The following is a 27867-nucleotide window of genomic DNA, read 5'->3' on the forward strand; positions in this document are numbered from 1 at the left end:
TGAACTACTGTATCAGAAGAAGTAGTCGCGGCTGATACAATTACAACATTTAAAAAGGCATCTGGATGGGTATATGATTAGAAACGGTTCGAGGGGGATACAGGCCACATGCTGACTAATGGGACAGGATTTATTTAGGATATCTGGTCAGCATGGTCGAGTTGGACTGAAGAGTCTGTTTCTGTAATGTACACCTGACTGTAATGACTCCAAAGTGGGGGTGGTAGGGACAGCAAACGATGAGTCAGTTCTAGAACCATGGGATACAGACTATTTAGGACTGATATGAAGATGAATTTCTTTACTTCGATGGTCGTGAATCTTTAGAATTCTCTAGCCCAGAGGGTTTTGGAGGCTCAGTGGTCCTGTACATTTCAAGATAGATAGACTGATTTCTAGATATTAAAGATATCAAGGGATATTAGGATACAGGAAAATGGTGCAAAGGTAGATTAGTTGATAAGCTATAATCAGCTATGATTAATTGATAAGCGGAGCAGGATCAAAATCAACAAATGACCTCCTCCTGCCCTTCTCACCTTTAGTCAGTCCACTGCTTCACTATGCCTAGACCAGTGCTGTGGCTCTTCTCTGTGCTGTACATTGGTTCGGTCAGCCAACAGCTGAGGGGACCCCTATCTCCCCTCTGTTTTATCAACTACTAAGCAAAGGGGAAAACTATGCTCCCCTTCCCAAACCTATGCTTTACTCCAAGGTAGCAGTAAACTAAATAAGAAAAATGTTCCTCCTCTTCTAGATGTCAACATTTTGAACTCACTTTAACTTAATAAGTATTTAGTATGCTTGTCGTTATTGCTGCAATGTTTGAATGCAGGAGTTAGGATGTTATGTGGAGGTTGTACAAGGTATTGACAAGGTATCTTCTGGAGTACTGTACACCATTCTGGTCGTCTTGTTATTATTAACCTGGAACAGGTTGAGAAGAGATTTACCAAGATGCTGGCAGGGTGGAGGATTTGAGTTATAAAAGGAAAGGCTAGATAGGCTGTGACTTTTCACGGTAGCATAGAGGGTTGAGGGGTGACTTTATAGAGGTTTATAAAATCATGAGGAGTACAGAGAAGGTGAATGACAAGTGACTTTTCCCTAACGTGGAGGCTTTCAAAACTAGAGAGCATGTCTGTAAGGTGAGAGGTGAAAGATTTGAAAAAAAGATGACATGAGGAGCAGGTTGTGGTTGCAGGTACAGTTACGACGTTTAAAAAACATTTAGGTAAATACATGAAGAAGAAAGGTTTCAGGGAAAAGGGTCAAACACAGGTAGGTGGGACTAATTTATTTTGGGATTACAGTCGGCATGGATGGTTTAGAGCAAAAGGTCTGTTTACATGCTGTATGAATCTAACTCCAAGCTGGTAAGAATCAAGGCAGAGACATGTCTGATAAATTTGGCAATCAAGGTTAGCCTTGCTGTCCATAAACTTTCAGCAATTACAAGTAGGTGCTTCTTCTCTCAGAAATAAATTCTTGGTATTTTGTGAATTAGCAACCAGAAAACAAAAAAAAAATGAGAAATGTACCAATTGCAATAATCCTGCAGAACGTGGAAGATCAAAATGAAATTATCAGTAAATGCAACAGAAAAGTTTGAGAAATTAATAATGGACAACTAAGTAAGTTTTTTTTTCCCTTGAACAAAAGCGCATAAGAAATTGAACAAAAAGATACTTTTACTCTACTTTCTAACTGACTTAGAGGTGGAAGTCTTCATATGTGAAGGACTAAACAATTAGAGTAATAATGCAAATTTATCAAGTTTAAAAGACAAAATACACAAATCAATTTGATTGCTACATAATTGCATCACCTTCTCCATATCCACTGAGAGTTCAGCGAACCATTGACGTGCATCTTTTTGCTGGACCACACATGCTACATGCAAGCAGGCTGTAAAAGGGAAATCAAACCAAGTTCAATTGACTACTCATTTAATCTTTAAAAATCACTGTTGCTTTCTCTATAACAATGTATAGATAAAACAGTGAGCTTGCACAATTCCCACAAGAAATCTAACACTAATCTCTATTGAGATGTCCAAATTTAAATGGTATTAACAAATCCAAAACTAACTTAAAAATATACATGCAAATGCAATTGCCTAACTGATAAATCCTCTTGCCTAACAGTAAGCAAGCATGAAAGAAAATGTGTGTTATTACTTGGGCTTCAGAAATGAGATTTGCATTGATCAATTTGAAAAAAAATAACAGGAAAGATGGGCATTGAATATATTCAAGATCGAGTGAGATATATATTTGATCAATGAGAAAGTCATGGTAATGGAGAATAGGCAAGAAAACTGTGTTAAGATCCCAATCACTTCAGCCATGATCTTATCGAATGGAAGTGCGAACTTCATGATAGGCTGAATGGTCAATTGCTGATCTTACTACAATGATCCTTATAATTCACAAACTGTATTCTAAATGTACATAGAATATTAAACTCACAGACAAGTACTACCACTTTTTCTTTTAAAATCTAAGGAACGGGCAGGTACCCAGGTTATTTTAGATCAAGTGGATAGGCAGCATTGTACAGTACTATGTATAATAAACAATTATCTTCATTACTTTAGAGACTCTAAATAATAGACAAGTGAATCCAGCAATGAAATAGAAGTCTAAAAGGTTCCATTCATGAGGCACCTCAAAAACTTTATTTGGGAATTTCTAATGGTGGTAGAATCTTGATGTCAAAAAGTACTATAGTTCAGTTCAACTCCTCACACACAGGAGAGATATCGGAAGTGAAAATGTTTTGAAAGTCTTCTTCTTTGGAGTCCTCTAAACTTTGATTTTTGGAAATTAGAAGTTGGAACTTGACAGAAGTGAGGTTTGACAAGCAGCTATTTGATTTGAAACCAACAGATTCTCAAGATAGTCAGAATCAGATAACTGCTCAATGTGCTTAATCTATTTATTATGTTTGGTGCCACCAATGTGGAAATTACAAGTATAGCTTATAAATGTTTTAGTGAACTTGCAAATCACACTCTCCACTTTAGTAAATTAAGTATTTATTTAATCTCATAACCAAAAAGCTACTAATGGATAACATGTCAATAAAAACATTTTCTCCCTCTCTGTTATACTTCAGTAATAAAAACATCAATATGTTCAACTGTTTAGTACAATAACTCAAATGCTCAGACTCCAGCATGATTTGTTTTGAAGGATAAAATTATGTTCCTAATTTTAACACTAATGTCACAATTTCTATTCAAAATTAGCTTCCAAATATATTACCAACTGAACTGCAAATTAGATATAAACATTAAAACAGTCTATCATGGGGCCTCATGAAATGTATGAATCTTAGTTAAAAACATCAATTCAGAAATCACTGAAATGATCAATTTTGATAATGATACCCAATAAACTTTATGTCATGTCCAGTGACTACATACTCACCCAAGGCTATCATGAATGGAGGATACATGAGGCATAGGTCTGTCCTGTAGGTGTCATTCACTATCCTCCTGTGCAGATTAAGGCATGTTGTTTGAAAAAAGGTACTTTTCTGAATGTAGCTACAAATATTTCTATCTAACTGTCTTAAGCTAAGCAATGCTACTTCCAATTAGCCTTATTGCCAGAACCTAAAAATCTCATTGACTGGTATTTAGGTATTGACTACTGTCAATTTCTGGCATCTGTATTCCTGCAAGTAGCAGGTGTAAAAGAAAATTATGTTCCATTCATCTTTGGCTCAGTTGCTAGTAGTCTCACCTCAAACTGGCCCACATAATCTAGGGTGACACTTCAGTGTAATACTGAGGGAATGCTGCATTGTTACAGATGCCATCTTTCAGACGAGGCTCTGTCTGTCTGTTCAGGTGGTCGAAAAAGATCCCATGGCACTTTTCCGAAGAGGAGCAGGGGGTTTCCCAGTGTCCTGCCGAACAGCCAACACCACCAAATCAGATTAATTGGTCACTTATCTTACTACTGTGTGCAAATTGGCTGCCACAAATTCCCACAAAACAGTGACTGCACTTCAAATGTTATTCACTGGGTGTGAAGCACATTAAGGACATGAAAGGTCCTAAATAAATGCTATTTTTCTCCTTTACTCTTTACTACGTTCTAGCAGGTATGCTCATTAAGAGTCAGCAGATTGTTAAGAATTGATGAACAATTCATGAACAGTCCATTAACATGAAATATGCAACATAAAACATTAAGTGAAAAGAGTCCAATAAATACAGCTGCAACTTCTATTCTTCTGTTTGAACTATTCTGTACTGATTGATAACAAATATATTCTGCACTGTTATAAATGTTAATACTTTACACCAAAATAATCCTGGAATTAATATATTGTTACAAACAAGGTGATAAGGCACTAAACAAATGCAATTTCGCTTTCTGGGCATTGTGTTGGAAGAGAAAAGAAGCAGACCATAATTCCAATGTATGAAATGACATCAGTAACTTTCACCAAATAAAATCATATCATAAATAGGAACTCCTCTGATCCCTTACTAGGATAGGCATATACCATGGTTATTGATTTTATAAACTTATAGTTCAAATGGTCCAACCCTGACAACTCCCTTGTAAATCTTTTCTGAACCCTTTCAAGTTTCACAACATCCTTCCCGTAGCAGGGAGACCACAATCGCATGCAGTCTTCCAAAAGTAGCCTAACCAATGTCCTATTCAGCCTATATTCAATGCACTTTGTTAGGAAATCTTACCATGCTAATGGCAGTAGCATGTCTTCTTGTCCCATATCTTGTACATACTGTAGCAATGGTCTATATGGATGGTATACTATTAAACAGCAATCCTATTATAGAATATAAAAATAGTTTCAAAAGAAATTCAAAACAGGATGAATCAGTAGGTGAAAAAAAACTTTGCAAATCAGAGATCGTAATTTGAATCCATGCTAAACTGAGAAGACGGAAGTCTCTCACATTTGTGGTTGTATGGGGTATATTTGAAGAATATTTGGCCATTTTATAATCTGTCCAAAATAGCAGTAAAAAATGAATAACAGAAACCTCACTCAGATCACAGGAAGATAATGTCACACTGGAATTGGAGTTTTGTGATGAATAACACTGTAGGTGGGGGAAGGTTGTTCGACATCAACTGACTTAGAGTATGTGGGTCCCTCAAATAGTATCCCTCTACAAATATAACAATTGCTAAAGTACTCACCATTAACTCTAACAAATAAAATTCACATTCCAATATCTGGAAAATAATAAATAAAAGCTTCCAATTAGCAAAAGTACATTTGCAAAGTTAGAAATAGTCTTTGTTCAAAAGAGTCATCTCGAGTCAGAAAGCTGCAAGGCATGGCAACAGGCCAGATATCCAAAATTAATCTAGTCCATCTGCCAACATTTGGTCCATATCACGCTCAATCTTTCCTATTCATATATTCATCCAGATGCCTTTTAAATGTTGAATGGTTCCAGCCTCCACCACATCCTTGGACAGCCCATTCCATATACACATCACTCTATCTGTGAAAAAGTTACCCCTTAGGTCCCTTTTAAAATCTCTCCCCTACCACCTTAAACCTCTGCCCTCTAGTTTTGAATTCTGTTACTTAGGGGAAAAGACCTTGGCTTTTCAGTCTGTCCATGCCAGTCATGATTTTGTAAATCTATAGCTTAAATCCTCCAACCCTGGCAATTTCCTTGTAAATCTTTTCTGAACCCTTTCAAGTTTCACAACATCCTTCTTGTAGCAGGGAGACCAGAACAGCACACAGTATTCGAAAAGTGGCTGAACAAACGTCCTATTAAGCCTCAATATGACCTCCCAACTCTTATATTCACGTTGTTGGAAGAAAAAAGAACCAGACTATAAGGCAAGCATATCAAATGCCTTCCTCACTATCCTGTATACCTGCATTTGTACTTTCAAGGAACCATGTACCTGCACTCCAGGGTCTGCTTGTTTAGCAACACTCCCCAGGATCTTTTTATTGAGGTATACAAGTTCTGGCCTGATTTGCCTATGCAAAATGCACATTTATCTAAATTAAAATCCATCTGCCACTCCTCAGCCCATTGATTAAGGTCCCAATGTACAATCTTCTTGGCTGTCTACTATATCTCCAATTTTGGTGTTATCTGCAAACTTACTAACCATGCCTCCTCTGTTCACATCCAAATCATTTAAGGCCTCTAATCTGAAAAGCAACCCTCTACTACCACCACCACCCCCCGGTCTCTTGCCTTCGAGCCAGTTCTGTATCCAAATGGTTAGTGCACTCTGTAATCCATGTGATTTCCCACACACAAATCCATGTTGACGATCCCTAATCAGTCCTTGCCTTTCCAACTATTTGTAAGTCCTGTCCCCCAGGATCTCCTCCAACAACCTGTCCACCACTGAAGTCAGGATTACCAGTCTATAGTTCCCTGGCTTTTCCTTACTTTTCTTAAACAGTGGCACCATGTTAGCCAACCTCCAATCTTCCAGCACCTCACCTGAATATACTCAAGGCTGAGTTGGCCCAGCAATCATTTCTCTAGCTTCCCAAAATGTTCTAGGGTACATCTGATCAGAGTGATTTATCCACCTTTAATGTGTTTTAAGATATCCAGCACCACCTCCTTTGAAATATGGACATTTTAAGATGGCTCTATTCATTTCTTCACATTCTCTAGCTTCCATATGCTTCTCTACAGTAAACACTAATGCAAAATACTTACTTAGTATCTCCCCATCTTCTGCAGTTCCACACGTAGGCAGTCTTGCTGACGTTTAAGAGGAGAAAGGGGATGACTGCAGATGCTGGAGATCAGAGTTGAAGAAAGCATGAAACTGGACAAGCACAGCAAACATTGAAGCAGAAGAGTCGACGTTTCGTACATTAGCCCCACATTCCTGAATGGCGTATGCCCAAAACTGTCGACTCTTCTGCTCCTCAGATACTGCCTGACCTGCTGTGCTTTTCCAGTGTCATACTTTTCGTCTCTGATTTTTAAAGGGGCCTCTTCTCTCCCCAATTACCCTTTTGTCTTTACTGTATTTGTAGAATCCCTTTGGATTCTCCTTAATCAGATTTGCCAAAGTTTTCTCATGTCCTATTTTTGCCCTCCTGATTTCCCTCTTAAGTATACTCCTACTGCCTTTATACTTTAAGGATTCAATCTCTCCTGTCTATACCTGACATATGCTTCCTTCTTTTTCTTAACCAAACTTCTATTTCTCTAGTCATCCAGCATTCCATACACTTACCAGCCTTGCTCTTCACCCTAATAGGAACATAGTATCTCTGGACTCTCATTATATCATTTTTGAAGACTTTCCACTTCTCAGTCATCACTTTACATATCCTTTAGGGAAAGAAATCAGCTGTTCTAACTGGATCTAAATCTACTTTATTCAAATCCATAGAAATGCAGCTGACTCTTAACAGCCCTCTGACATGGCAAAAAAAAAAAGCCAATCAGCTCTAGGGCAATTAGGAATGGAGAATAAATGCTGCCCTTACCAACGAGACTGATTCAAGAATTCAAAAAAACATTAAAGCTCTGGTCTTGACAGGTATCTTATAAAGAGATAAGAGTGCAGAGGCCGAGAGGTTTATTGACAGAACTCTAAAGCTTACAGCTTGAAAGCACAGTTGCCAATGGTGCAGCAATTAATATTTGTGCAATATTTTATTTAATATTTAATATTTTAAATTAAAATAGAATATTCTCAGCAGATGAGACAGCATCTACGTAGCAGAAAAGAAAAAGTCAACATTTCAGGTTGTTGATTGGTAATTGATCTGAAACATTGATGCCGTTTTTTTCTCTCCACAGAGGCTGAGTATTTTCAACCGTTTCAGTTCTTAACTTTAGATTTTCAGCATCTGCATTAATTTGCTTTTGTAATGTTCTGAACAACACTTCAGCAAATTAATTTTGTGTGTTTTCTTTTGATCTATAGTTGCTCATAGAAGAAAAAAGTTATTTTATCACATATAATTATATTTCTGGCATCTAGTAATATTTCAATGCAAAATACTGAGGATACTGCAAATCTGAAGTAACAGAATGCTCGGAATATTCAGCAGTATCTGTGGAAAGAGATACGCTTAACATTTCAAGTGCATACCTTTAATCATGACTGGAAAATGTTTGAGATATAGGGAAAGGCTGAACAGGCGGAGGCTGTTTTCCCTGGACCATCGGAGGCGGAGGGGTGACCTTATAGAGGTTTACAAAATTATGAGGGGCATGGATAGGGTAAATAGGCAAAGTCTTTTCCCTGGGGTCAGGGAGTCCAGAACTAGAGGGCATAGGTTTAGGGTGAGTGGGTTAAGATATAAAAGAGACCTAAGAGGCAACTTTTTCACACAGAGGGTGGTACGTGTATGGAATGAGCTGCCAGAGGAAATGGTGGAGGCTGATACATTTCCAACATTTAAGAGGCATTTGGATGGGTATATGGGCTGGGTGCTGGCAGGTGGGACTAGATTGGTTTGAGATATCTGGTCGGCATGGACAGGTTGAACTGAAGGGTCTGTTTCTATGCTGTGCATCTCTATGATTCTAGATGCACCAGCTTTGAAGTGAATATTGAGGCATGAAGAGAGATGGGGAGGAAATAATACACTGAAACGTCTGTGATAGGGTGCAGGACTGATATGATACAAAGAAAATGATGCAAGACAAAAGCAAATGGCAAAAAGACGACTTTCAACTCGGTTAAGTGAGTGGGTGAAAACTTGGCAGATGGAACATAATGAGGGAAAAAGTGAGGTTGTGCATTGCCAGAGGAGCTAAATATTATTTAAATGTAGAAAGACAGCAGAAAGCTACACAATAGATGAATTTGACTGTCCTTACCCATGAATCACAAAACATTAAGCATGGCACGGTGGCTCAGTGGTTACCAGTGCTGCCTCACAGTGTCAGGGACCCAGGTTCGATTCCCACCTCGGGTGACTGTGGAGTTTGTATATTCTCTCCAGGTCTGTGTGGGTTTCATCCGGGTGCTCCGGTTTCCTCCCACATTCCAAGAGATGTGGCCAGGTGGATTGGTCATACTAAATTGCCTATAGTGTTAAGTGCATTAGTCAAGGGTAAAACGTGTAGGGAAAATGACTCTGGGTGGGTTACTCTTCGGCAGGTCAGTGTGGACTTGTTGGACCAAAGGGCCTGAATCCACACTGTAGGGAATCTAATCAAAACTAGCATCTAGGCTCAGAGGGTAATACAGAAGGCAAATGGAATGTTAGTCTTTTTCAAAAGGAATGGAATGTAAATGTAGGGAGGCTTTGGATTATCTAAAGGCACTAGACATAGCTAGAATACCGTAAACCGTTATGGACCCCTTATCTGGTATTGGAGGCAATCCAACAAAGATTCACTGAGCTGATACCAAGTATGGAGGGACAGACCTATGTTGAGAGGTTGAGTCTGTACTCATTGGGAATGAGAATAGTAAGAGATAACCTTACTGAAACATACAAGATTCTTAGAGGAAGTGACAAGGTTGATATGGAAAGGTTGTTTTCGCTTGTGGAACAGTCTAGTACCAAAAGGGCATAATCTCAGAATAAAGGGGTTGCTCATTTAAGACTGAAATGAGTGGGGTTGTTAATCTTTGGAATTCTCTTCACAGGGAGCAACTGAGGTTGAGTCAATGAATATACTCAAGGCTGAGTTAGACAGACTTTCCACTGACAAGGGAGTCAAGGGTTTTGGAGGTCTGGCAGGTAAAGTGGAGTGAAGGCCACAGTCATATCAGCCAAGCAGTTACTGAATGGCGGAGCAAGCTCAATGGGCCGAATGACAGAGTTCAAAATTAATTGAGTGATCATGCAGGAGATGCATCTGAGGCCTTTACTGTAGACTGATTGTTCAAAGAGGAAGATCCGGAGAAAGGAAAAAGATCAGGGAGAGAGAGTGGAAATATGACAAACAATATAATTGGATGGAAGGATATACTCAGGAGGAGAGCAAAACGTAAGGAGAATGGAAGGATGCAGGTATTGGGGAGTTGTTGAAATTTATAATTCATGACATCTGAAAAGATTGAACAAAAACTTTTTTTTAAAAAATGCATCAGATGAAAGGGAATGGCAGACCTGTACACAATTTGAGATTAGATTGAATCAAGAGGTTGGAAAGAGAGTGAGGAATTTTCATCTTATGTTTTACAAACTGTGTTAAAAATAAAGCATTTTTATTTCACAATTTGACTAAATCAAATAAAAATAAGCAATATTCATTCTGGTTTTCCTTAAAAGTTTGAAGGCACAATTTAGAATTTCAAATTAAGTTTGACAACATTAGTTGAGATGCAGTGCTAAGAGTAAAGAAGACAATGCTAAAACATGCGTTGATTCAACATCTGTAAAACATGAGCATTTCACATCTTTATAACAGAGTCTCAGATAGAAATTCACGATTTTAACAAATACATGAAATATGCGAAGGTGCCCAACCTCAAATTCTCCATCCTGTTAAAGTTATTAATTCCATTCGCTGTACTGTGAAACATGAATGGCATCTAACAAGCTCTTACAAAATCGTGGACGTTAAAACCCCACCCAAAGTTAATCACCATTTCAACAGTCCGCCAAGGCAAACTGATATCAGATAAAGAAAAGCAATGACAAGATCAGTTCCATTGAGCTAGTATCATTGTATGAGAAAAGTGTAATTATAATCTATTCAAAAAATGAAATAAACTTTGGTACTTACATGGTTCATTCTGTAAGGGAATTCTTTCGGAAATGCATAAGAAAACCTGGTTTTTACTATGTTGTAAAAGAAAAATGATAAATTTAAAAAAACCAACAGATTTGTATAACTATATGCAGGCATGTTCTCGTATTTTTTTCTCTATTCAAAAATGACAAATGTTTGAAGGAAGGGTTAACCAGGAAGCTAAATTCTTCCACCATAAGGGATCCAATAACATGAAATTATGCTTTCCAAAAAACATAAAAAGTCTTTAGCTTTCCTTGCACTATTTTCTCTCAATTGTACCACTTGAAATTAACAGCTTACATCACTGGACCAAAGCTCACATGCTAAGGCTGCAAACATTCACATTATGCAAACAACAAACATTAATAGGCCAAATTAGGAACAGACATGCATCCCACAGAATTGACATTTAGTATACATACATTTTTAAAAACAAATTCCAAAATAACATAGGCATAGCTGTTTTATCACTTGCTATCGACAATTTAAAAAGTGCACAACGCTTGATGTATGCTCTCAACATGACTGGCCTTAAAATCTGTCCATGGTAGATAAATGCCCACATGCTAGCTGATTCAAGTTGATGCACAAACCAATATGCCAAAAAATTTCTAAATAAATAGACAAAGCAAAGCTGAAAGACACTCACATCATAGACTATACCTTTGTCTGTATTAATAAATGGTAAATACGATGATGACAATGTGCATTGCAATTCAGTAAAGAATTTAAACACTTGCCTCAAAACACACACACACAAAACCACTGATCAATACATTTATTCCACTCTTAAGTTACCATGGCACATTTGTGATTAGTTATACTCTTTCACCTATACAATAAAACTTTGACTTCAACCAAGGAACAGAAGGCCTTTTATCCCCATAAGGCTGTTCCATCTTTCAATGAAATCACAGTTGACCTGCAACCTAATTCCAGAAATCTAACTTTTCGCATATCCCTCAATAGCTTTGGTTAACAAAAGTCTGTCAATCACAGCTTTAAATGTCACCATTGATCTAGCATGAATTATTATTTGTAGAAAACTCCAAACTTTTTTTTTGTGTCTCTATGTTCCATAATGTGTGTAATTTTTATGTTGTAGCTTTGATGCTAGACTCTCAAACAGTGGAAATAGCCTCTCCAACCACCTTAACTTTTCCCTTAACGTCCTGAAACCTGAAATCATAACTCTTAACTTCCAAATTCCAGGAAGTGAAACCCTTGTTTGCCCAATACCTCCTGGTATCATTCTGCTAAATGTATATTGGCAGCCTCTAAAGACTTAAATATCCTTCCTAAAGGTTTGGTGCCCAAAACTGCTCTTAAAACTCTATTTTATCAGGACCAGTATGTAAAATTGAAGCATAACTTGCACTCCTTTGAATTCTGATCCTCTAGGTACTAAGGCCTGCCTTCAATTCTGTATCAGTTCATAACATTTTAATAATCCATATACAAAGATGCACAAGACTCTCTTGATTGTCAGTGTACAGCATTTCACCATTTAGAAAGTAGCATTTTCCTTTTTAGGCCCAAAGTAGTGGTCCTCACATCCAACTACATTATAATCTGTTTTGCATTTTAGAGTAAGTAAATATCTTCTGCAAGTCAATTATTAACTGCACAATTATGAAAGAAATTTCAGCTCAAAAATGTATTAAAAAAAAAACTTTGTACTCACACACTGAAGTTGAAGCTGAAATCAAACGTGTGTTTGAGACAACACCAAATTCCTGAAAAGATGAAAGCCAGTTCAAGACAACTTTAAAAAAACAACAAATTTAATTGGATATTTTAGTTTAGATTCTCTACCTCAACAATTAGAGTTACAAACAAATACAGGTTAAACATTCCATTGTCTTCAATAACTGAAATAAAAGTTTAATCAGTAATTTGAGCATAAATTTACAGAACACGAACAACCAGTTCTTCCTCTATAACAAAAGCTCTTTATATTTGCCAGTGATACCTACATCTCACTGCAAAAATACTCAGTTATATGTATTTGTTAATTTGGTTTATAAGCTGAAGGTAGTAGAAAGTGAGGACTGCAGATGCTGAAGATCAGAGTGAGAGTCGAGAGTGTGGTGCTGGAAAAGCACAGCAGGTCAGATAGCATCCAAGGAGCTGGAGAATCGATGTTTCGGGCATAAGCCCCTGTTGAAGGGCTTATGCCCGAAACATTGATTCGCCTGCTCCTCGGATGATGCCTGACGTGCTATGCTTTTTCAGCACCACACTCTTGATTACAAACTCAATATTGTCAGTGTATCAGACATCTTAATCTTTCAAAGTGGATGCCAAGTACAGCGAGAGCCTTTTTCCTCAGATAGTGGTGGCTAGCACGAGTTGGTATAGCTTCAAATTGACGGGTGATTGATATTGGACAGATGTTGTTAGAGGTAGTTTCTTTATTCAGAGAGTAGTAGGGGCGTGGAACGCACTGCCTGCAACAGTAGTAGACTCGCCAACTTTACAGGCATTTAAATGGTCATTGGATAGGCATAAGGAGGAGAATGGAATAGCGTAGGCCAGATGGGCTTTGGATTACTTCCACAGGTCGGCGCAACATTGAGGGCCAAAGGGCCAGTATTGCACTGTAATGCTCAATGTTCTAAATGCAAAACATTCTAATCAGGTATTTGTTCATTTCCAGAAAAGAAATCCTAAAAAGGTACAAGAACACAAAGCAACAAATCAGTTAACTATGCAATCAATTCTAATCAAAAGGCACCAGACAAACCTTAATACCTCCACTTTAGTGTATAGCTGAAAAATCTCAGGCTCATGGTAGTTTTCTGGGAAAATTCACTGGCAGGAGTAAACCAGATGTTCTGTTTGTTCGCCTATCCAAGATTTCTAGTGATCGTCCAAGGCAGAAAATCTTTGATGAAATTCCTGAATATCTTTTTAGATCCTATAATTCTGTGGAGGCCAGGTCATTGAGTATATTTAAGACAGAGATAGATAAGTTCTTGACTGCAAGGGGATCAAAGGTTACGGGGAAAGAGGGAGGGAAAAATATACAAAAAAAAAAATCGAGTTGAAAAACCTATCAGTCATGCTCAAATGGCAGAGCAGAGTCAGAGTCAATGGGCCAAATGGCCTACTTTCTGCTCCTAATGGTCTTATAATTCCCAAAGTAAACAGATTTAAACGGAGATGCACCTATTTGCTACGATTCCATTAATTAAGTTATTCAACATTGACAATCCATTAGGAAATGAGCATCTGGCACTAAATTAGAACTAGCTACTAACCGTCAAGAGAGTGTTTAGGTTTTGGTATGTTGTTTGCAATACTTTAGATTCTTATCTCTTGTCTATTTTCTCCCCCACCAAGAGTTCAGCAACATTGCCAAAAATGCTACTTTAGGACATCTTCAAATATTTTTTAGGGATCCTTCAGGTCACTTGTTGTACAAACGAATAGAATCATACCAAAACCACAACCGGAATGTAGTAACTGTACTGCTAGGTAAGTTATAAGAAACTATTTCAGTGTTGTCTCAAAGTTAAAGTCTATACAAATTAGTGCTTTACAATTACTTCTGAGTTATTATTTCCTCATGAATTTTCTGAAAGAAATTGTACATTTAATCTGTTTGAATATTACCATACCTACAAACCAGTACTTGAAGTGATGAGGTTCTAATATTAAGTGTCTATAATCTGAAACTAGATTATGAATAGCAAGTATTAGTTGAAAATACCTCTACTTTTGATGCTAAAAATACACAAGTTGGAGCCATCAGTACTGGATCTATACTTTTCAGCGAGTATCTGAAATGACAAGAAAAGTCGCAGAAACAGCTTATTCACTCTCAAAATATTGGCTTTAAGTAATAATGAACAATTCAACTTTCCATTAATTAAACCCATATATATCAATATCCAAATATTGCATCTAATTTAAGTACTTGGTTTCAAATCATTTCTGTGCTCCTAAAGAGGGTACTGGAGACACTAACAAGAACTATTCCAGGGATGAGGGATTACATGAATGGATTGTAGAAACTAGGGTTGCTCAACTTAAAGAGAAAGCTAGTAGGAAAATTGATAGGGGTGTTTAAATTATGCAGGGTTTAAATGGAAGTAATGAATAACCATTACTAGTGACTGAACAATCAATAGATAGAGGGCACAAATTAAGGTTATTAGCAATTAATCAGTTGACATGAGGAAAACCCTTAGAACACGTAAAATGCAACAAGTGGTGAGGAACGTGCGGAGGTAAAGTAAAAAAGGTATTGGAAGGAATGCAGAAGCCTCCAAAAACTCAACTTCCACACAGCAGTTGGCCTATCTGCATTTGGTCTCCCAGCATAGAGGAGAATTCATTATGAGTGACAAATAATATATAAACAGTACAAGTACATCATGAAGAAGTATTTAGAGTCTTGGGGGAGAAAAACAAAAAAGACATTTTTCAGGAGAAATTGAGGAGTTAATGACAGCGTTGTGGAGAGATTGGTCCCTTCAAATGACAAAGTTGTATTTGATGGCAGCATCACACTGGAGGTAGCAAAAACCAGTTAAGGATGCTGAGGTGCAAAATGAGGACAAGAGGAAGGGAAAGAGCTGATGACAAACATGCATACAAGAAAAATACATGGTTAAGCCATAGTGCAGGTAAATCCTGGCTTGAGGAATGAAAGGAAGACATGTTAGAAAAACTGGTACTGAAGGCAGCATTGCCTGATCAGATGCAACAGAGAGAAACTGAAGTATTGCTGAAAAAAAAAACAAAATTGTTGAAGCCTTTCATCTTGCGTTTGTTACAACATTCACAAATCTCCCAATGTTAAGGTGAGGTGAGGGGAAATATTTTATGCTACTTCAGGAGAGGCACTGACTGGTTGAAAAGTGGATTCGGATTAGTACAGGCATTAAAAGCAGTTGTGCATGGCAATTTGGTATATGCCACTCCTGATGAATTCTCTTCAAATGTTGTGCATTCACCTTAACAATGCCCCTACCAATCAGAATTCTCTTGCCAATCGATCAGCACACTCATCCAATACATTACAAAATTCTATAATGCAAGTTCTCTCAAGCTCTTCCACTGAGAGGGGATACAAGGTTATGGTCAGCATCCCCATAATAGAAGGCAGTTGGCACAGCAAATGTATGTATGTAGAACAACTGAGTCTGAGTCTATCTGAACCTTGATTTCTTTAATTGCCCATCATTTCCAAGCTCCAGCGTTGTTTTTTTTTAAACTTTGTCCGTCCATCATTGAGTCTGGGGTCACTTTTCAGGGATTCTTTCCATTTAATCAAGACGTCAGTCGCACTTTCCACAAGGTCCAATACAAACATCCTGCCATCCTGGTTACCGCTTGTTTAATAATTCTTCAGCATGAATCAATTGAAAATATGATGTCTGTGGTAGAGACCAGATTTCGGAGAACACTTTTGAATGGTTATAAGAACTTTGTACAGGCTTCATCATCTTCTGGAGGAGTCTCCAGGTTGTCCTCACAGTTATCCTCTTCAGGAACATCTAGCATTGTAGGTTGGGCTGCCACATAAGTGCTCTGCAACATCCTTCTCTTACCTGAAACTCATTTGAGCATTCTTATTGTAAGGATGTCCTCAATATTTTTGTTAATAAATGAACATCTCAAATTGTTGTTTCAGTTGAAGACGACGACTTGTTTCCTCTTCTGGACATGTATATTTCCTCCCATCCAGCTTAGCCATGGCAGTTAGTGGTGCCAGGTGCTTTTCATTATGTAACTCTGAGCAACTATGTTTCTCATGTTTGCCTCAGCCAATTTTCAGTGTAAATCGAAGTTTGCACTTCAATCACGCAAAGGGTGCCTCCTATTCAACTGGTTTTCTACCATCGCACTTTGTGAAATGGTGTATTGCATGGTATCCTCTAATTTTACCACAGCTGAAACAGCTTGAAACATCTTAAATTTTTTGTTTTCCTGCCAGGTAACCATGAAAATAACCCACTGTCGAGAGGAGGGAGTTGCATAACGTACAAAACAAATCATCCATAGGAGAACGTATCACAGCTTTTGTTGCTGCCCTATTACATGTTAGTTCAATAATTTCAGGTTCTGCACATATTATCGTGACATTGGTTTCATTACTAGGTGTGATTTTTCTCAATGTCCTACGTGAAGTGCATTACTGCACATTTGAATTCTGGTGGCCACTACTCTGTGTACTGAGCAGTTTGTTAATTTCCTCCTGCCGCTTACAGCTATCACATCATGATTTACCACCAAGCCATTTTCATGTCATCTGCAAACTTCTCAACATTCCCTACACTCATGCCGAAAACATGATGTACAACAAACAACAAGGGCCCCGGAACACAGCCCTTCAGAACACCACAAGAACCAGACATCTAGTCACAGAAACGCCCTTCTGTCATCACCCTCTGCTTCTGGCCTCACAACCAATTTTAGATCCAACATGGCACTTTGCCTTGGATCCCAAGGTTCTTACTTTCTCGATCAGTCTGCCATGAGGAACCTTACCAAAAGCACTGTTAAAGTCCACATCAAAAAATATTACCCTCATCAATATTGATGAAGTTTGAGAACCTCAAAAGTAAACAATTCTAGTTTACTGGTTTATCATAGTGTTTGAGTATTGGGAACTCAAGGGTTAAAGATCTCCTATTAGAGTGACTCACTATATATTCGATTTTGTACCTGTCCTTTGACAGGCTGAGGCCAGAAATTACAGCGGGTGTCTGGCTATCTCTAAACTGCCAAAATCATCTGGTGCCATACATGTGTATTTTGCTCCCAGCCCTGGGCAAAAATATTTGTTTTCCTGAATAAGACTAGCAGTCCTGGTTATAAATCTTATTAACCTCCTCTGGTTCCTATTAACACACTTCCTTACCTATTAACAAGGGTATGTGAAGACCAACAATGAGGACAATACTAAATCCTATTATCTACTTCCTTTCCTATTAACATAAGATTGTGAATAGTACAGTAACAAGCTCCTGTGGACAACTTGATATCTTTTACAGAAAGGTAGCAATCGCTAGTAAGATTGAGAAATATCTGTTTAACAATATAATACCAAATCAGCCATGTGATGCTAAAAACTTTGCATTAGTTATACCCGAAAAAGATATAAAATATACTGCGTGCACGTAACATTCAGAGATTCATGCCACTACAAGAAGGCCATGAGACTCCATTTGGTGTCATCCAGAATCTCTCGCCAGTAATAAAGTGTCTACCTTTAAACTGAAATTTGTACCATCCAGAGTTAAGAGTCAACATTACATCTTGGTTACAATAAAAAAAAACAAACACGACCTTCCCTTACCAAATTAATGCAAACTATCCATGATTAATCCTTGCCTCTCCAAGTGCAGATATATTCTGTACCTCAGATTCTTTTCTAAATCTTAGCCACCACTGAGACAAAGACTAACTTGACCTGCAACTCCCTTGTCTATCCCTCTCTTCCAATTTTCAATAAAGAAACATTAGCAGTCTGCTACTCCTCTGGCACCATCCCTACGGCCAGAGAAGATTTGAAAATTACTGCAAGAGGCTCTTGATAGCTCTTTCCTAGCCTCCTTCAACAGCCTTGGAATACATCTCATCCAAGCCTGCAGATTTACCCAACTACATCTCCTCTGGCTCCAAGTTAATTTCTTGTAATGTTTTACAATCCTTCACCGATGCCAAATCTGCATCGTTCTTTTCCAACATGAAGACCAACAAAAAGTATTCATTGAGGATTGCTCCTGCGTCTTCTGGGTCCACACACAATAGCTCTATGGTCCTTAATGGGCCTGCTCTTTCCAGAACTTGGTCTTTATAGAACTCTTCTTTTAAAGCCTGTTGGGTTTTCTTTTATTGTATCCACCAATGCTTTTCACACATTCTTTGCTTTCTTACTTTCATTCCTCGGATTCCTCCTGCATTTTTTATACTCTTGTAGCAACTCTGCTGCATTGAACCTTCTGTATCTGCCATAAGCTTCTTTTTTTTCCTTAATACTAACCTTTATAACTCTTGACATTCAGAATTCTCTGGTTTGGTCCCACCACTTGTCTTTATGGGTACATGCTTGCCCTTTCCTCACGCTATTTCCTCCTTGAATGCAATCCTGACAAACTTTTATCTGCCAAATCACATTTTCTTTTGGCAAAATTAGTCCTTTCTCAGCTTAGAACATTTATACCTTGTTCATTCTCATGATTTTCTATAAGAATCCTGAATCTAATTTATGGTCACCATCTTCAAAATGCTCTCCTACTGATTTACCCTCCTCCGGCCTGAGCTCATTTCCAAATGTTAACCCTAGAACTACCCACTCCCATGTTAGGCTTTCCACATACTAGCTAAATAAGTTCTTCTGGATGTAAATTTATGAATTACATGTCTGCCTTATTAGCACACTAAAACTAATGTATGGGCTGTTAAAATCCCTATGACTGCCATATTATTCTTATTATATTCTGAGAAATGTCACAGATTTGATTCTCTATCCTTTCGTAACTGTTCAGGAACTTACAGTGCATACTTAACAGCATGTTGGCCCCTTTTGTGTTTTTATCACTTCTACTCAAATGGTCTCATTTGATGATTCTTCCAAGATATCAACCCTCTTCGCTGCTACAATTGAATCCTTGTCAATATTGTCAAAAACCCTACAGCACTACATGTTTAAATCCTTACTCAATGAATCTGATGCTGCTTATGGTGAACTAAAGTACCTCACATCAGTTTACAGTATAAGTTGAGGGAAGATCCAGCAAAGATTCAGAGGTCTGATGCCCCAAATCATCACCTTAAATTAAACAAAGAAGTATGCGGTGGGCTGTCAGTCAAAGTGTGGTTGCTCGACTTTGGGTTCCTTACAGATGGGAGGTCAAAACAGAACAAGCTGATCTGTGAACCATACGGAAAAATATAATTAGGGCAGTGAATGCAAAAAAAATTGAAGCTGAGGCCATGGTCTCCCAAACTAAAGAAAAACACTGCAGTATTTCCCAAGTGTGGAGAAAATGCTGGAGAAAAGTCAAAAACAAAGAAAAATTGTTCCGCCACAAAAATTTCTTCCCTCACTAGAGGTGGTCAGCAGCGGAATTAAACAAGCAATTCCTGGAATTAAGTACGCTGGAACAAGGCATCATGTATGTCAGTGTCACAAATTTACAGCATAGAAAAAAGCCCTTCAGCCCATCAAGTCTGTTTTTGACTAGCACAACCACCTAACTATTCTAATCCCATCTTACAGCACTTGGCCCATAGTTTTGTATGCCTTTGCATCACGATTCTACATCTAAATATTTAAATGTTATGAAGGTTTCTGCTTTGACCACACTTACAGGCACCAAGTTCTAGGCTCCCACCACCCACAGTGAAAAATATTTTCACTCACATCCCCTCTAAACCTCCTGTCCCTTGCCTTAAACCTATGCCCCTTGACCACTATTCCCTCCACCAAGAGGAACCCCATCCGTGCCCCATGCCAATCTGTCAAGCAGGCGTGAGTGCGTTGGCTACCAAATTCTATCAGACATTTGATTTACAAAGCAGTGGTGTTGAAATGGATGTAATAACCATGCAGGATGATATAGAGTTGAAAGTCAGATAAATGGACAGTGATTTTGGGGGATCTGTAAATACAAAAAATATCCACTCATATCATCTGTGCTTTTGATGCAAAAGCTTGCTTTGACTGCACATATCGCTGAGACATCATTCTCCAGATGAAGACAATTAAATCCAAGGCACCTGCCTCACAAAGAGCCATTTCATGGACTGTACATGACTGGCAATCTCAAACTACAAAACAGCCTCCAAGGAATTAGCAGATAATGTGCAGTCTCAGGTGTCACACTGAGACTTTGTAATGAGAGGACAAATGAATAATTATATATTTATTTGGCTTTACATTTATATAACACTAGAAATAAGCTGTTTATTTAGAACTTTTTCAGAACAGATCCCAGGTTGCACTTAAATTCAAAAAGTCATCTGGAGCTGGGGACCACTGGTCTCAAAAACATTAAAACTACAAAAGGTTGAGACCAGTGTACAATATATACTGATAGATGAGTTTAATGTAAAATTTAATTTCAAGTGCTTTACCTGGCATAGAATCTCTTGAAGTAGACTGTTGCAGTTGCAATAACTTGTTGCCTCAATTTGAGGTGCTCCCCAAGGGCTTGGATCACTAATGGTGAAACAAGTAGAAATGTTTACTTTATTTGCTCACCATTTAATGATGGGTGGTACAGAAATGTATTACATAGCAGCAGGACACAATCCTGAATCATAGCCTAGCTCTTGATATTAATTTGTCCCAGTAGTCACAAGATGTAAAACAATTTTTTGAAGTTGTAACTGCATCTTCTTTTCTGCATTTCCAGAATTTTCTGTTTTATTTCAGATTTCCAAGATCTGCAGTGTCTTGTTTTTGCAGTACTATAGTACTCTCCTCTTACTCACATCTAATTTCCTTGGTCTAACATTGTACTTTAATGGCATCCTATTTACCCCCTAGATCATTGTTAAAACATATAGGGTAAAATATATTGCAATAAAAAGAGATGTGCTTTAATGTTTTCTCCATGAATATGGAAATAATGGCGAGAATATAATGGCAGTAATTCAGCGATTTGTAACTTACCAAATTCAGACATGCTAACTATTAACAAGGGGTGAAACTAGAAAAATGTATTATTCCTAAAGTCAAACAGTTATGGTGGAAAAAAAGGATATACTAGTTTTCCTCACAAACTCCTTATTTAACAACCAACAAACACTGATGAAAAGGATTACCATTTGCAAAAAATATTTGTAGTTTCCAATATTCTTCTTCTGTTAGGAACTTCAAATCTTTCTGCCGCTCCTTCATTACATCTTGCTTATCAAGGATCCACTGTAAACTGAGTCAGAACAAAAGAGGTTTGATGCAGTATTGAAAAAAAGTGATAGATGCCAATGTGTTAAATAGTAGGCAAATGAAACATTTCAACATATTACAAATTAATTTTATAAGGGATTCAGACTTGTGATCACCTAAAACCCTGAGAGGTTACAGATACCAAATAACATGTAGAGGTCAATATAAAGATGGAGCATACTTGTCTCCTATTTTCACAATATTTTGGCAAAAGTAATAAATGTAACTGATGAGCAATCACGCATCGGCTGAAGCAGTAACCACATTTTATTTCAAAGCAATAAAGGGGAAGAACATACTCTGGATACAACAAATTGCTCTCTTCTTTCATCATTATGCAAAAATATCACTCAACCATCTGTCAACAAAAATCATATCCTGTAAACAAAATCTAATCCTGGGGTTGGCATTGACCAGAAACTGAACCAGACCAGCCCATGTTCTATGGTGACGAAAGCAGGTCAGAGGCGAGGACTTCTGAGAAAAGGAACTTATCAGCTCACTGCCCAAATCCTATCCATCTACAAGGCACTAGCCAGGTGTATGGTGGAACACTGTTGACTTGCCCGAATGAATTTAGCCCCAACAACACTGAAGAATCTCAACACCAATGACAGCCCACAAGGTTGCCACCTCAACCATGACCTTAATATTCATTCCCTTCACCACCAACACACAATAGCAGCCTCCTGTGCTATCAAAAAAAAACTGTGTATCCCTTGACAGCACCTTCCACACCTACCACCAAGAAGAACAAGGGAATAACAAACACCTGGAAGTAACCAAACTACAAATCATCCCAACTTAAAAATATATAATATTTCTTTACTGTCACTGGATCAAAACCATGGAAGCCTCTTCGTAACAGCACCACGAGTACACCTACATCACATGGACTGCAGCAGTTCAAGGACATAGCTTACCAACACTTTCTCATGAAAAGCCCATGAATAAATTTGAAAGACTGAAATAAATGCCAATCTTGCCAGTAATACCTACACTGCAGAAAACTATTTAAAAATCAGCTTGTTTTCCTTTTTTAAAGGCCTCTTTACTAGACTAACAACTGACTCACTCAAAACAATGGAGTGAAACTTGCTCACCCGATTCTTAGGATAAAATTCAAGCCACTTCCTGCATCTGCAAAATCAGAATACAGCTGCACTCAGATGTGATTAGTTAGGGATTGTTAGAGATTAATTTCTGTGTTCCAACCGTTCCTTTTTAAACAGGCAGCACGAGATAAATAGACATCTGTTCTGATAATGAAACGCTTAAAACAGTAATATTCTAAAGATGACTCGAGGATTTCAAGTGATAGGCTGTGACTATTTCGTTCAGCATCTTGTTGCATTGTAAGCTTGTCCTTGGGAAGAAAAGCTATTTTGTGAACAAATTGCCTTTGTTGCTTGTGTGGATGCCTACCTCGTGTTTTGCTATTACGAAAGGTTTTAAACATTTGAAACAATGGTTACAATAGAAATATACAAATACAGCTCGACTGACGACAGTTGGGCTGTTCATATAAAATGCATCTCATCTCTAGAAAACATGTAGATATGAACCACGTCTAAACGTAAATAAATAACTTGAAACAGTTTCCGCGGCCACGAAATCGCAAAATTGTGAATACAACAACGTTATAACTCAAAAACACAAAAGAAACGTACGAAACCTCGTGTCATTTGGAGAAATTGCAGCATTAAGTCGTCGTAGACTTTCACTATAGAATACCCACCTACCCTTATAGATCAGTTGGATATGGTGACATTTCACTTATTTTGCGTTAAATTTTCTGTAGAGTTTTATAACTACATGTTGGCCCTGTTATTCCTAGAGGAGAAAAAAAAACCCACCCCAACACCAGCACAGACACAGACACAGACACATGAAGAATTAATGATCTCCTTCCTACAAGTTCTTCCATCGCCCCTCCTTTGAACACAGTTGTTTTTTTCGTATTTAAAGAGACTGGGTCAAGAAGAAAACGCTGGAATGCAATGCAGCAACTTCGCCGAAATAAAATACAGAAATAATGCAGAGCAGAAAGACCTGCACGTTTTAAATAAGAGGCTTTGGGCACAGTTCTCCAAAATCAGCTTCTACATTTGTTTTTGCTTGTGTTTAGGCCTCAGCCTGAGATCAAACACTCACTAGTGCGAGCTCTGCCAGAAGTTCCCCGCCATCTCCTCTCATCCAGAGCCCAGCCGCACCTCACGGGGCGTCGCTAATCTCTCTTTCTCCTCCTCCTTATTATTATTTTTTCCCTATTTTTTCACTCCCCGAGTGGGTATAAAATGTAAAACCCTAAATTTTCATTCCGGCTCCTTACGTAACCCCGAAATCTTTCCGTCAAGGAACCTGAGGTCACGACGAAAGTTCCCCGGTAAAAACCTTCCGGGGCGAGTCAGAGCAACTACAGAAGAGTCCAGACTCTCAACTCATCAACATCCGCGACAACCAGGGTTTATTATATAATTAAACACACAAGACTTTATTGTTTGTTTTTGAAGAAAAAACGAGAATACTAAATGCTTCAGCGAGAAGAATAGGTTTTTTGTGATTTTTAAATAAACTCATAAATAGACATGACTACTGTTTCCTTTCATCAGTTGAATTTACGGAATTAATGTTCCAATTTGTTTTCGAAACAGTTGAAAGAACCAGAGACTCATAACTCCCACTCCAACATGAAAGTGTACGTTTCAGGTTGCCTACAGTCCCTTTCAGCCCAAGTGGAAATTAGCGAGTTTTGAGAAGATTTGTAGCTCAGGCTGAGGTTCTGGATGTAGGTTTGCTCGCTGAGCTGGAAGGTTCATTTTCAGATGTTTCGTCACAGTACTAGATAACATCATCAGTGAGCCTTCTGCTGAAGCCGGGGGAAATTACTCCTACCTCTAACCAATCCCTACACACACAATTATACTTGGTAACTCCCTTCAGGTGACAAAGTATTCTTGACATTTTAAATTTTAAAGCTACATTGTCACAACTCGCTGGGGTAGTGTGCTTGAAATCAAGTCCTGCTATTCTCAGAGTCATCACAAAGTTAAAGAGTTTATTAAAAATGGGCAAAATTCAGTAATTTACCTGTCTTTTCGATCCAAATTGACAGAATGCATGGACCAGGTTTAACACTTAACAAGAATCACAATTTATTCCAGATAAATCAATTATAGCGACAGGTAAACAATTATGAATTGTTAACATATTAACTCTACTATTATAAACATACCTCTACACGAATGTAAGACAGATGCAACAACCAATGGATGTTATGGGCAGAGGGAAAGTCTGGGAAAGCAGTTTAATGTTCCCAATCCACAGGGTTTGCTGAGATTACCCTTTTGGCTCTTCCAGTAGTAGTCAGGGTGTGGAGCAGAAGATAAATAAGGAGATAGAAAAAGCATGTAAGAAAAGCAATATTAGAATAACCATGAGTATTTTAATATGCACATGGACTAGGAAAATCAGGTCGGTAGCTTCCAATCCTAAGAAAAGGAATTTGTGAAATGTCTACAAGATGTTTTTTTTTTGGAGCAGCTTATGGTAGAGCCCACCAGGGAATAAGCAACAAAGAGACTAGATTATGGATCTTAGAGTGAAGGAATCCCGACAGGCAGTGACCATATTATGACACAATTCACACTGCAGGTTGAGAGGGAGAAGCTGGAATCAGATGCAATTGTATTACAATTGAGTAAAGGTAACGTCAAAGACATGAGAGAGGAGTTGCCCGGAGTTGAATAGAAGGGGAACATAGCAGGGAAGACAGTTGAACAGCAATGAGCTTCTGGGGGTAATTCAAGAAGCACAGCAGAAATTCATCCCAAAGAAGAAGAAAAATGCTAAGAGGAGGACAAGACAATCATGATTAGTGTAAAAGCAAAAGAAAATGTGGTGAAGATTAATGCCAAGCCAGAGGGTCCTGAAGCCTTAAAAAAACAGGCAGATGACAACTGGTAAAGCAATAAGGATGGAGAAGATGAAATGTGAGGGTAAGCTAGCTATTGATATAAAAGACAATTGAAAGGTTTTTTTAGATCTACAAAATATAAGTTTTATATCTCAGTAGAGGAGGTGTTGGATGAATTAGAATGTATGAAGGTGGATAAATCCCCTGACCTTCACCAGATATATCCAATAATACTGCCAAAGGCAAAGAGAAGAAATTGCGGAGACCCAGGCTGATATTTTTGCATTATCGTTAGCCATGGGTGAGGTGCTGGAAGAGTAGAGGGTAGCAAATGTTATGCCCTTATTCAAGAAGGGCTGCAATGAAAAACTTGGGAACTATAGACCAGTAAGCCTAACATCTGTGGTAGGTAAGTTACTGGAGAAGATTCTGAGATAAGATACACATGCATTTGGAGAGATAAGGTTTGATTAGGAATAGTCAGCATGGCTTTGTGCATGAGATATCATGCGTCATAAATTTATTAGAGTTCTTTGCTGACGTGACCAGGAAGGTTGATGAGGGCAGGGTGGTAGATGTAGTCTATATGGATGAGGTTCCACATTGTCGGCTACTCTGGAAGGTTAGATCGCATGGAATTCAGGGGGAACTAGCAAATTGAATGCACAATTGGCTTGGTGATAGGAGACAGAGGGTAATAGTGGAAGGATTCTTGTTGGACTGGAGGCCTATGACTACTGGAGTGCCTTAGGGGTCCCTACTGAACCCATTGCTGTTTGTTATCTATATCAAAGAATTAGATGAGAATGTACAATGCATGTTTAGTAAGTTTGCAGATGACATTAAAATAGGCACACATGGACAGCAAGGAAGGTTATCAGAAATTGCAGCAGGACCTTGATCAGCTGGGGAAGTGGGCCGAGAAATAGTAAATGGAGATTAATGTAGATAAGTATGAGATCTTGCATTTTAGAAAGTCAAATCAAGGTAGGAATATCATGGTGAATGGTAATGCCTTAAGGAGTGTAGTGAAACAGAGGGATCTTGGAGTTCATTTGCACAGTTCTCTGAAAGTAGAGTCAAGAGTGTGGTGCTGGAAAAGCACAGCAGGTCAGGCAGCATCCAAGGACCAGGAGAATCGATGTTTCGAGCAGAAGCTCTTCATCAAGAATGAGGCTTGTGGGCCAGGGTGGAGCTGGGGGAAAGGTAGCTGAGAATTCAACAGGTAGATGAAAGTGGGGAAAAGGTGATAGGTTGGAGAGGAGGGTGGAGCGGATAGATGGGAAAGGCGATGGACAGGCTAAGAGGGCGATGGGACTGGGATAAGGTGGGGGGGGGGAAATGAGGAAACTGGTGAAATCCACATTAATCCCGTGTGGTTGCAGGGCCCCAAGGCGGGAAGATGAAGCATTCTTCCTCCAGGCATTGGGTGGTTAGGGTTTGGTGATGGAGGAGGCCCAGGACCTGCATGTCCTAGGTGGAGTGGGAAGGCAAGTTGAAGTGTTCAGCCACAGTGGTGGGGTTAGGTAAAAACAATGACTGCAGATGCTGGAAACCAGATGCTGGAAACCACACCTCGGATGCTGCTTGAACTGCTGTGCCCTTCCAATACCACTAATCCAGACGGTGGTGGGGTTGTTTGGTGTGGGTGTCTCAGAGGTATTCTTTGAAATGATCCGTAGTTGACATCCTGTCTCCCTGATTAGAGGAGATCACATCGGGTGGAACGGCTTCCGAATGTGGCTGAAGGGCATCAGGGCAGAGGATGCAGTGAGAGAGAAAGAGAGACAGACTCACTGAGATCCTTGTAGAGATCCTTGTATCTCTTCAAGTTAGACATCCTTGGAGGAGGCTTGGCAGTCAAGTTGAAATCAACTAGGAGGAAGTGAGGACTGCTGATACTGGAGATCAGACTCGAGAGTGTGGTGCTGGATTGTTTCAGAGAACATCTCTGGGACAGTCAACCCCACTGCCCTGTAGCTGAACACTTCAACACCCCCTCCATCTCCACCAAGTTCATGCAGGTCCTGGGCCTCCTACATCACCAAACACTAACCACCCAATGCCTGGAGGAAGAACGCCTCATTTTCCACCTTTGGAACCTCCAAGCACACAGGATTAATGTGGATTTCACCAGTTTTCTCACTTCCCTTATCCCAGTCCCAAGCCTCCAACGCAGCACTGCCCTCTTGACCTGTCCATCGTCTATCCCATCTATCTGCTGTACCCTCCTCTCTGACCTATCTAATTATTGCATTCTCAGCTGTCTTCTCCCCAGCCCCAGCCCCAACCCCTCCCATTTATCTCTCAGTAGCCTCTGGCCCACAAGCCTCA

The 27867-nt window shown here is 38.8% G+C and overlaps 1 protein-coding gene across 3 annotated transcripts in view; it reads right to left on the reverse strand.

Annotated features, from left to right (window-relative positions):
* ccnc (cyclin C) overlaps positions 1 to 24075 on the reverse strand; it is a 28633-nt gene extending 4558 nt beyond the window's left edge. The window contains exons 1-10 of one of the 3 annotated variants that reach the window (XM_043685620.1): positions 23772 to 24074; positions 21494 to 21600; positions 20801 to 20885; positions 14421 to 14490; positions 12390 to 12441; positions 10697 to 10752; positions 5193 to 5228; positions 4724 to 4815; positions 3435 to 3502; positions 1829 to 1908 (exon numbers count right to left, since the gene is read on the reverse strand). In XM_043685620.1, the coding sequence (XP_043541555.1) occupies positions 1829 to 1908; positions 3435 to 3502; positions 4724 to 4815; positions 5193 to 5228; positions 10697 to 10752; positions 12390 to 12441; positions 14421 to 14490; positions 20801 to 20885; positions 21494 to 21600; positions 23772 to 23803 (678 nt within the window). In that variant the 5' untranslated portion in view covers positions 23804 to 24074. Of the gene's footprint in view, positions 1 to 1828; positions 1909 to 3434; positions 3503 to 4723; positions 4816 to 5192; positions 5229 to 10696; positions 10753 to 12389; positions 12442 to 14420; positions 14491 to 20800; positions 20886 to 21493; positions 21601 to 23359; positions 23463 to 23771 lie in introns of those variants that run through there. The other 2 variants (XM_043685632.1, XM_043685626.1) reach the window with 2 other exon arrangements.
* Between the last annotated feature and the right edge of the window lie 3792 nt (positions 24076 to 27867).

This window comes from Chiloscyllium plagiosum, chromosome 3 (genome assembly GCF_004010195.1).
Source record: "Chiloscyllium plagiosum isolate BGI_BamShark_2017 chromosome 3, ASM401019v2, whole genome shotgun sequence".
NCBI classification, from domain to species: domain Eukaryota; kingdom Metazoa; phylum Chordata; class Chondrichthyes; order Orectolobiformes; family Hemiscylliidae; genus Chiloscyllium; species Chiloscyllium plagiosum.